Raw genomic sequence first — 10,860 nt, forward strand, 5'->3', positions numbered from 1 at the left:
AAGATCTCCTGTATGGAGAACTAGTGCAGGGAAAGCGCCCCAGAGGGAGACCAGAGCTGCGATACAAGGACATCTGCAAGAGGGATCTAAAGGCCTTGGGAATGGACATTAACAGCTGGGAAACTTTGACCTCTGATCATTCAGCTTGGAGGCTAAAGTCGCAGCATGGCCTTCTCCAATTCGAGGAGACACTTGTGCGGCAGGCTGAGGCAAAGAGGCAGGCCCGGAACCAGCGAAATCTGGGGGCTGGACAGGGGACAGACTGTATCTGCCCTCAGTGTGGAAGGGACTGCCACTCTCGAAATGGCCTTTTTAGCCACACCAGATACTGCTTTAGGACCTCTTTCCAGAGCACGAAACCATAGTCTCTCGAGACTGAAGGATACCAAAGAGATATTATGATTACTATTTGTTTTAGACTGTTGATTTTTATAGTGTATATTTCAATTTAGAGTTCTTTATACCTTGTAAAAAGCCACATAAGTATGTAAGTACATAACTAAATAATCTGCTTAATGGCTCAGTTATACAAACAACATATAGCTACTGTATATTATGCCTTTATGAGTTTACAGGGCCTACTTTTAAACAGGCACACAAAAAACCTTATGTTTATATACACCCCTACTGCAAATCAAAGTTTGACCAAACTGTATTTTTTTGCAACCATTTATATGCATGCCTTTTTTAATTATTAAATATCACTCTCTTTTTCTTAAATGGAAAGAAACAGAAAAGAAACAGTGCTGCAGTTGAACCAACCATGTTGGCACCTTTAAGCCAGGGCTTTTCAACCAGTGGTACGGGTACCACATATGGTACATTGGCACCTGGCAGGTGGTACGCGACCATCCTAGAAAAGTGGTAGTGGGGGAGGGGAATGAGCTGAACCTGTGGCAACACCACAGAAGCCTGAGCGAGAGATGGCTGGAGCTGCAGGGCTGTCACGGCTCAGCAGAAGCGCCAGGATCAGCATTTCTTTGGGGCTGTCCGGGCTCAGTGGAAGCACCAGGATCAGCACCAGGCTCCAGCTGGAGCTCGGCGCTGATCCTGGGGCTTCTGCTGAGCCCTGAAGAAGCGCCGATCAGCTGGAATGTTGCAGCATCTCCAGGGTCTTGTGATTTACATTCAGATGCTTGGCAACTGATTCATATTTATGACGGTCACAATGTCCCAGGGTCATGTGAAGTAACCAAAACCTGCTGCAACCACCCAGCAGACACGGGGAATAAAAACCAAACACCCCCACATCCCACCCTCACTGCCAACTCTCAACAGAAATGCTCGCAACATTGAAAACCTCGGACAGGAGGAAGAGCGCCTCCAGGCGGGCAGGCAGGTGTCTTGCTCGGCTGAGGCTTGGGGGGCACTTTTTTCAGTGCCCTTGTAACTTCAAACAGTCACTAAGCAAACTGTTGTAAGTCGAGGACTACCTACACTTCATCACTTTTTTTCCTTTTTTTTGGTCATCGTTTTTGACACCTTGCTAGGCGACTGGTGGTACTCGGATGTTGCCATATCCTAAAAGTGGTACAATGGGTGAAAAGGTTGAAAAGCCCTGCTTTAAGCAAATAAGCCAGTGGGTTGGAAAGTATGTTCTTATTCTGAAAGAATTTGTTTTTAACAGATGGTTAAGCTGAATAATCTTCCCTTGGGAATAGCAAAGAAAGAGAATATTTCCAGGTTGTGAAGCATTTATTGCACTTTATTCCTTAATATGTAGCTACTTATGGCCAGATTCAATGCTATTTTAAGCTTGCTTCATCTTTTTTCCCCAGTCTCTGCAATGATTTCATAGTCTTTGACATCAACCTGTCACCAGATCATATATATTTGATTATTAATATCAAAATACCAACATATTTATTTTTAACATATAAAGCATAATAAATATCTCTTTTTAATTGAAGTACTGGTAAGATTCATTGACCTTTCTGGACTATTTCAGTTGTTCTGAGTAATGCCACTTGGCCTTCCTTACTGTATTACCTATATAGCTGGGGAAAATAAGCAGTAAGGAAGCAGCAGATTTGGAAATGGAATCTCTGAAGAGGTCATTTTTGCAACTGGAATCAGAATAATACAGAAAGGAAAGGGGAGGGGAAAATGCATACAGAAATAGACTCAGCTTGAAGAGCTGTTGGGCCTCTGAGCCAGAACAGAATTTCCAACATTAGCCATAGGAACAGAAGCTGTCCAAGTTTATTAACACTCATACCAGTTAGTCCTTGCTATGAGATTCCTGGAATCCACAGAGGACATGCTGCAAATATCTGCATGCACTCCTATAAAAATAAATGCATTTGGGGGTTTTTTTCTGCAAAGAAAGAATATTTATGGGATTGTCCCTCTTGCCTGCCCTGACTTTCCCATTTTTATCCTCAGGCAGCCTCAGGCAGCTTGCCTAAATTTGAAAATGCAATACAGATGTTGAAAACATAAAGGCCTTGTGTTTGCCAGGATTTTCCTGTAAAGCAGAACTGAATCCTATTGCCCTATCCTTTCCTCTCTGTATTTGTGCATTAGACCAGAGTATTCTTCTATAGCCAAATGAAGTTCTCCTTAAAATCAGACCAGCTTACAAATGAGCTCTGAGTTCTTATTGTCCTAGGGATTATAGGGTAGCCCAGGAACCAGTAAGTCCTAATGGTAATGCACAGATTAAAGGCTTGATTGATGGACTAAATACCAACCATATCATTCTATAGCAGGACGTCTGATAGCTTCCTCCAACACCCTAAATTTATGAAACTTCAATCTGACTACAGAATGGATGATTTTTGGTAGCACAGTTGTGGTGGTTCTTCCTCCACTGAATATAAGGGCAGAAATAGGAAAAAATCAATAGGAGGCAAATGAAAATGACTTTTCAGCTATAAGTGCATCCTCAAGACTCTCAAATAACCTGAAAACTGCCTGCTGAAATCTTGTCATTTTGCTATCAAATTTCAATGGGATGATTTTACAAATGGAGGTGAGTGTGGGAGTTGGGGACCTTGAGCAGCAGAAATGGGAATGCTTTGTTCCCCATAAATCATCCACTCCCATATGCACAGTTAAAAATCTATCCCCCTCCATTAAACAGCCTCATCCCCAGCCTCACATCCTTCTCATGACTGGCTTCTTCAGTTAACCCAGGTCTGAGAGATCCAGGTCTAATCTTAACAAACTGCTAATCTCTGATTTATTGGGTCCAGGCTCTTTATGCCCTAACATTCAAAATGTTCACGTGAGCTACTTTACAGAGTCATCAGACTCTGCAAGTATTCCTTGCCCTCCTTTGAAAATAACCTACAATCATCTCTTTTGACTTCTCTTTCACTTAATTTTATGCATTTCATTCTGTCTACCAAATTCCAATCTTTCCCCCATGGCACCTTCTGGAGATGTTGGGCTGCAATTCCAATCATGAGCCATCCTGGCTGGGGCAACTGTGACAGTGCTGGATCCTTTTCCTTTGAAAACAAATTCTGTAGCTGAATCCTGACTATGTTTTAGCCAGTTTATTTAGGATGGGAAGGAAAAGACCAGCGCTGAAAAAAAAAATCTTACATATCTAACAAGTGGGAGGAAGAGCTGTGAGTGAAAACAAGAAGCATTTTCAAGTAAAAGGGAAATAAGAAACTCATTTTGCACATGGGAGAAAAGAAGCTATCCATTTTAATCCTGAATACCCTAAAAAACTATACTTGGGAGCCATCCATTCTAAGAATGCTCTGGAGGTGCAATATAAAAGAAGAAGAAGATATACACTTATTTATACACGCATATTTGTAACGTATAGATGTTGCTGAACTATTTTCAGTGGTAGTCCAAGTACAAACTCAAATGGATCTCCTTAAAAATAAAAGTGTAGAGTTTATGTATGAGCTTTTACTCATTTTAGTTCCACAAAAAATTTGTGACAGGTTTGGTTTATTTTTATTATAATTGTTAAATGTCTATAAATAAATTAAGTGGGCCTCTTCATTTCTTTTATATTGCAGGGAAGAATTTGGCAATGCAAAGGAAATAGCAAAGTTTTTTTTTCCTGTAGTTTCAATATGTTACAGGTTAAAATGATTTTTTTGTTCTTCGAGATGAAGCTCCTGCCTATAAAAACTCTTATTTATCTCCAGTTTACTCTATTTTTTTTAAAAAAAATACTGACTCACAATTATTTCAGTAACAGTTATAAAACATATATATTCTCTTCTCCCATGTAAGTCTTTATATGAACGATATAACAAGATAGCAAATAATAGAAAAAGAAATAAACACAGGCATACTATCCATTGAATGAATAATTTTTAATTGCAACATAGTCCTTTTGCACAATGGGACCAGTATTCATAACGAAAACATAAGGAAACATAGAATAAGGCCTAGCTTCACACTTTTCTTTCATCTGTAAGAGAAACTCCATCAGGAAGCCAAAAAAATTACATCTCTCACTGTTGAACGTTACTGTTAGAAAGTCATCTGATTCGAGATTCACAAAAGCATGTTGATGTTTATAATAAGAAGCAATATCCAGATACTTGAGATTTTTATCCCATCACCCTTTTGTGCTAAATAATGAATTTATAGCTATATCCAGTTTTATCTGAAAGCTGAATTATTACTTGGAATTCCAAGCGGTACATAGCTAAAGGCTTCAGTATGTATCCTACTTTACTGGAAGACGACAATAAAGCCCTAGATTTAGATGCACATTAACATTTACATCACTTGCCTACCTAGAAGCCTACTTCTGCATTTGGATTTTTTGTGATGGGATAAGAATAGGATATGCCTATTACATAGCTATGTAACCTTGATTAAGTCAACTGACAAAGTTATGTTATACTTTTTCGTACTGCTGAGAACCTATGACAGCAATTGTGTAAAAAATCTAATGCATCAAGATAAAAATCAATAACGTTTTGTGACAGGAGCAATAGCAAAAAGAAAGAAAAAGTCATGTTAAAAAACGAGGTTACACAAAACTTACGGTTGGTTTAGAACATACTCCAAATACTAAGCAATGAATTCATTTGCCTGAATTGTAATGAATTCATTAAATAAGATAATCACAATTGCAATGAATTTTCATACCACTTGCAACTTAGGGAATTCCACCATGAGGACTGGAATTATCAGCTCATTGAGGGAAAAATACAGCTGAAATTTGCATGATTTACATTTGTCTAAAATGTCAACCTTTTACTGAAGCAAAATTTTGGGTATCTTGCAGATTTTCTTTATCTGAGGCACACAGACTTTTGATAAGGAAAAACAGTATTTATCCCTTTTAAATTATAACAAGGCTTATATAACTTTCATAGCAGTATCTAAAACTTTTCAAGGCTTATATTGATTCTCATGTCATCAGCTGTAATCAACTATGTAGCTGTATCTTTATAATTACAGATACTGCAAAACAGTACCTGAAGACATCTATTAAGGATATCTTCCAGATTCTGGTGCAGTTCCAGCTCTGGCACAACATGAACACCCCACTTGCCAAATCAAATGACACGTAGGGTATTTACAATCTATATTTGTACCACTGCCATTTTATCCTTAACAGGGAAATCCATTTCAGCTGAGCAAATGCCATCTCAAAAATTATATCTTTACTTTGTGACTCAAGAGATGGCCTCTGCTATCACTGGTGGGGCTATTTGACTTGCCCCTACCTCAAGGCTGCCATTGCAGTTACATGGTAGTGTGATGAGGAAAAGAGGTTTGAACACAAAATTGCTAGTTTGTCAGCATTTAAAATCATGAGAGTTTCTAAGAAAGCATGTCTGCTGCTATGCTGACTGTAAAACTTTAAGAGCTTCAATGCATGTTATTTGTTCCCTTTTTAAAAAACTGACCCCCTCACTGCATAGTTTCTTTTCAAGCTACTGTTTTGTTTGTTTTTTTAATAGACCTGGACATTTATTCACCAAAAGATGATTGGAACAGAGTAGATGGGAATATCACCAATTTCTTTTCAAGGTAGAGAAAACACAAAAGAAAGCTTGCAGGACCCAATCAGGGTGGATCACCAGGACCAGCGGTTTTGTCTTCTGAGCTTTCAGATTCGTTCTGAAGCCCATCTTCAGGGAACTTCTCTCTAGCAGAGTGTGTGCTGTTCTGTGTGTAGTATTTATAGTGTTTGTTGTAAGTGGCTTTTTAGATTGGGATGTGTCAATCGCTAGCTTTTAAGTCAGGGTGTCAAACTGCTGGCCAGCGGGCCAAATACATCATAGCGAAACCGCGCCCACCCCATTGCCGGCAATGGCAAAAACAGTCACGATACATTTCATTGTGACATGTCACTTGACGTTGCGAGCTTGACACCCCTGTTTTAAGTCATCAGCTGTTGTTTGCTTGAGCTGCCCAGCCCTTGCCTTCTAAGCACTTGATAGGCTGATGGTAAAGATTGATTGATGAGGGGCCTGTTTCCAGGCTTCAATCCCTGTGCCTGCTCATCCAATAATCTTAGTAGCTGCAGAACTAAATGTGTGTCCTTGTTCATTGCCGTGTGAGGCTATCAATCAGGTTGGATTTCCTCATCTGACCCCTTGCTTGTGTTCTTGCAATCTGGTGGTTAGCTTCCTCCCTGTCTGTCCTACATAGTCACAGGAGCAATCCATGCAGGGGATTCAGTAAATCACATACAAACTAACCATCTGATTGCAAGAACACAAGCAAGAGGTAAGCTAAGGAGACCCAAACTCATTGGTAGCCTCAAACGGCAATGAACAAGGACATACATTCAGTTTTGCAGCTATTAAGATTGTTGGACAAGCAGGCACAAAAACAGCCAGGGAATTGATTGAAGCCTGAGAAATAGGCCCCTCGTCAGTCAACACGAGTGCTGATTTATCACTATCCTATCAAGTACTTAGAACACATGGGCTGGGCAACACAAGCAAGCGACAGCTAATGAGTTAAAAACCAGCCATTAACATACCCCAATCAATATCTAAAAAGCCACTTGCAACAGGCACTATAAATACCACACACAAAACAGCACACGTACTGCTAGAAAGAAGTTCCCTGAAAAGGGGCTCCAGCAAGAGTCCGAAAGCTCAGAAGACAAAACCTCTGGTCCTGGTGACTGACCCTGATTGGGTCCTGCAACATTATCCTGGGACACAATATACTCATCTTCATTTGTAAAAGAAAGCTTGTTCAGGCACAGACTCAGCAGAACTTGAGATAGAGAAACAGGACACCCAATTTTGGGCCAGTCAAGAATTACAGCAGGAAAACATGGCCTTCCTGACAATTATGCTCAGCTATTAGTCACAACGTAGCTAAAGCACAAAAATGGCATCTTGATATTCAAGATCTGCAAATAACTACAACAGCTCATGTTAAATTTGAGCTTTGGATTTGGGGAAAAAGAATTGGCAGATCAAAAGTCTGGCCATTTGCAAGACCACAGGCTCCTTCATGTAAAAGAAAAAAAAGGGGGGGGGAGTCTAAACAATGTAATGAGAGAAATGTCTTTTGAGAAAAAAAGTAAACATAATCAATAAGATATTCCTGAAGGCTAATTTTACAATCAATGAATATTATGTGTAATAGATAGCTTCAGAAGAGCAATATAACATGATTTGGAGAGTTCATTCAAAGCACAGCAAAGTTTACTTTAATGGCTCTAAAATCTGAGTATAAAAGATATGCATGTCTTTTTGGGTTTCTGTTAAAAAAACAAGTAAAAAACCTTACCTTGACTATGCCACGGATGTGCATTTTTGCTATCATCTCTGCCGTGTAGAGAAACATCAGCAATGTATCAAGAGCAAATGTCACATACTGAAGGGGAGGATAATGTTCAAAGGTCTTTGGGGTATTCATGCACACCGAAATGACACTGATGATGGCACAGATGCGCAGTAAAGAATGCACCCACTGAGGAATACAAAACAGGGACAAAGTTTTTATCAACTAGTACAACTATCTTTTTCAATGTTGTTTCAGGTCTAACAGTTTAAAATAACAATTTTAATGCAAAAAAAAATGTTTACTGTGTTTCCCCAAAAGTAAGACCTACCTCAAAAATAAGCCCTAGCTTGATTTTTGGGGGTGGGCCTAATATAAGCCCTACCCCAAAAATAAGCCTTAATTTTGGGGTGAGGCACAAACCTAAAAATCAAGCTAGGATGGTGGTGGGGCTGTGGAGCTGCCCCATGTGCCCCGCACCCACTTACTTTGCAGCCAGGCCTCTCCTTGCCGGTCTACTTCTTCTGCAGCCTCCACAGGCCTGCATTTCACAGTCAGAAGCCTTTCCGGAAGGCCACTGCAGCCGAGAAACGAGCTATGGATTGAATCGATAACTCAGTTCGCGGCTGCAGAGGCCTTTCAGAATGGCCTCTGACTGTGAAATGCAGGCCGGAGTTCCATTCTCAGCTGCAGAATGAAGCTGCTCCTTCGACCACAGAAGAAGTGGGCTGGCTAGGTGGGGCTGTCGGTGCCAGAGATAAGTGGAAAAGACACCCCCCGAAAATAAGACCTGGTGCCTCTTTTGGTGGCAAAAAAAAGACCGGGTCTTATTTTTTGGGGAAAACAATAGATATTGAAGGCTTCTACTGCTAAAAACCATTACTATTATAACATATGATATAAGGGGAATTAAAACAGTTACTCTTGTTCATCAACTTTTGTTTGATTCATGCACCTTGCTAAGTTCCTTTTTGACAAAGGGTATGGTGTAGATGAGTCAGCTTCCTCACTCCCTCTGCAGAAAGTTTAGAACAATTTGCATTGCATTTGCATTGCAAATTAGTACAATAAGCATTTCATTCCATTTTTCATTTGTTTAAAGTCATGAAATTGCTGCCTGCTTGCCCAGCATCATGGTCCAGGCAGGAAATTTTGGGTCCTCCAATAAAAATTCAAAAGTTCAATTTTTTTAAAAAAAATCATTTGCCATATTTTTTCCGTGCATAAGACGCTATTTTTTCCTGCAAACACCCTGTTCAAAAATCAGGTGCATCTTATACAAGTGCAGCATCTTATACATGAAAAAATAATGGTAACCTCCGCAGCCCAGGGCATGCCTGTGTGATTCTTTACATGCCACTGCCATGCCGCCTGGTGCAGGAGGATATCGCTGGCCTGAGATGCTGCCTGGATGGGGAGAAAGCCAGCCCGAGATGCCACCTGGTGCTGGAGGATTGCGCTGCCCCAAGAATGCGGCTGGTCCCACTGAAGCCGCCTTCTATGACCCATTTTTCACCAGCGCAGCTCAGGCTGAAGCCGCAAGGGGGTATCTTATACAAGGGTGTGTCTTATAGATGGAAAAATACAGTAATTGTATTTTTACATTTTTGAAGAGTTGTATTCTTTGATTTTCTTTTTAAAACAACTCTTTTAAATATGGTCTCTGTAGCACAGGGCTAGAATATTTCCATGCTTCTTCTTGGCTTCCTTATTCCCACTAGTGAATTTGTATACTTGATTTTCCCTTTTGCTAATGAAATATGACACTTCTGTTTTAACAGAAAGCTTCAATACTCCTCAAAACTCAAGACTCATTTAAATTTTTTTTGCAGAATAATTTTTAAATTTAACAGAATACTTTTGTCCTGTTAGATTGGATTTATGCAAAATATATAAAAAAAGGAAAGTAACTGAAAAAAATAAAAAATAAATAGTAAAATTGGATTGGCCATTGAAGGAATGTGGATAAGATAGGTTATTCATGCCAGAAATGAAGGAAAAGTTCAGAAAGCAATTCACGAAGGCCTTGTTTAGAGCTGTGCACAGACAAGACTAAAGTGGGCTCTTTCAATTATTCTCCTTCTCCAATTCTTTATATTAATTTCCCTAGATATACAGCAGTTCTAAGAGAAGAAACTGATACCATTTATCACGTGTGTATGTGTGTATATATTAATGCAACTGCATTATACATCTTTTTCTTCATTTAGTCATCATTTAGTACTGATTCATTCTGTCATATTATAGATTAGAAATTCTTACTTACTTGCTCCCATTAATAAAGTATCTTTTCAAAATCCACTAAATTCAAATAATAGAAATGTAAACACAACATACTTTTGTTTACCCATGAAGAGGCATTTAAGCACATATTTTCCATTGATTGCATCAACATCAATGGAACTTAAAAATGCTTAATTACATCTTAATCATATTCCAAAGGTAAGAAAGTTAAGGTAGTATATCCTACTTACTGGTTTGTTAATCCACAGGATATCTGCGTTGTCTGATAAGGATTCATCAGGACCAAAATCTGTTACAGGCTGGGCTTCCACCCTAGAACTCTGCTTCCTTTTCAGCATACTGAAATTAGCTTTGATTAGATAAAACTGTGAAATGGCCTAAAAAAAAAGAAAGGGGAAAAAATCATGCTATAATCTGCTTGACAAGATTAAAGATTATGGACATTTGTCCAGATCCCTGGCATATAAATTATGGAAATAAACACAGAAACAAGGCCATTAGAGATTTGACTTTACTAGATTAGGCAAGTACATGGCAGCCAATTTACTTTACATTATCCCTGTCTTTTTCTTCATTTAGTCATCATTTAGTACTGATTCATTCTGTCATATTATGGATTAGAAACTGTTATTTAGCTGCTCACGCTAACAACAACAAAAATTAGGTAGGAATAATTTGCTACCAGAAGTTTGCATGTCACACATTTTAAGAGATCTAAATTCTTAGTTTGTGAATCCTAGATTACTTGGGAAGAAACAAAGAGTACCTTGAGCCTAAGTATGAACAACATGCTAAGGAAATCATTTACTGTTTTGCTGTAATGGGAGTTGGTGCAGATCTTTAAAAAGCTGTATTTACAGTATGTGCATGCATGTTTAAAATAGACACATACACGCATATAATCCAAATATTGCTGTGTTTTGCTATCCA

The 10,860-nt window shown here is 39.1% G+C and overlaps 1 protein-coding gene across 3 annotated transcripts in view; it reads right to left on the reverse strand.

Moving 5' to 3' along the window:
• NALCN (sodium leak channel, non-selective) overlaps nucleotides 1–10,268 on the reverse strand; it is a gene marked incomplete at both ends in the record, with an annotated part of 234,296 nt that extends 224,028 nt beyond the window's left edge. For all 3 annotated transcript variants that reach the window (XM_081326644.1, XM_081326643.1, XM_081326642.1), the window contains 2 exons: nucleotides 7,693–7,875; nucleotides 10,161–10,268. In XM_081326644.1, coding sequence (XP_081182770.1) covers nucleotides 7,693–7,875; nucleotides 10,161–10,268 — 291 coding nt within the window. The remainder of the gene's footprint in view (nucleotides 1–7,692; nucleotides 7,876–10,160) is intronic.
• Between the last annotated feature and the right edge of the window lie 592 nt (nucleotides 10,269–10,860).

This window comes from Vipera berus (assembly GCF_964194415.1).
Source record: "Vipera berus genome assembly, chromosome: 4".
Lineage (NCBI taxonomy): Eukaryota > Metazoa > Chordata > Lepidosauria > Squamata > Viperidae > Vipera > Vipera berus.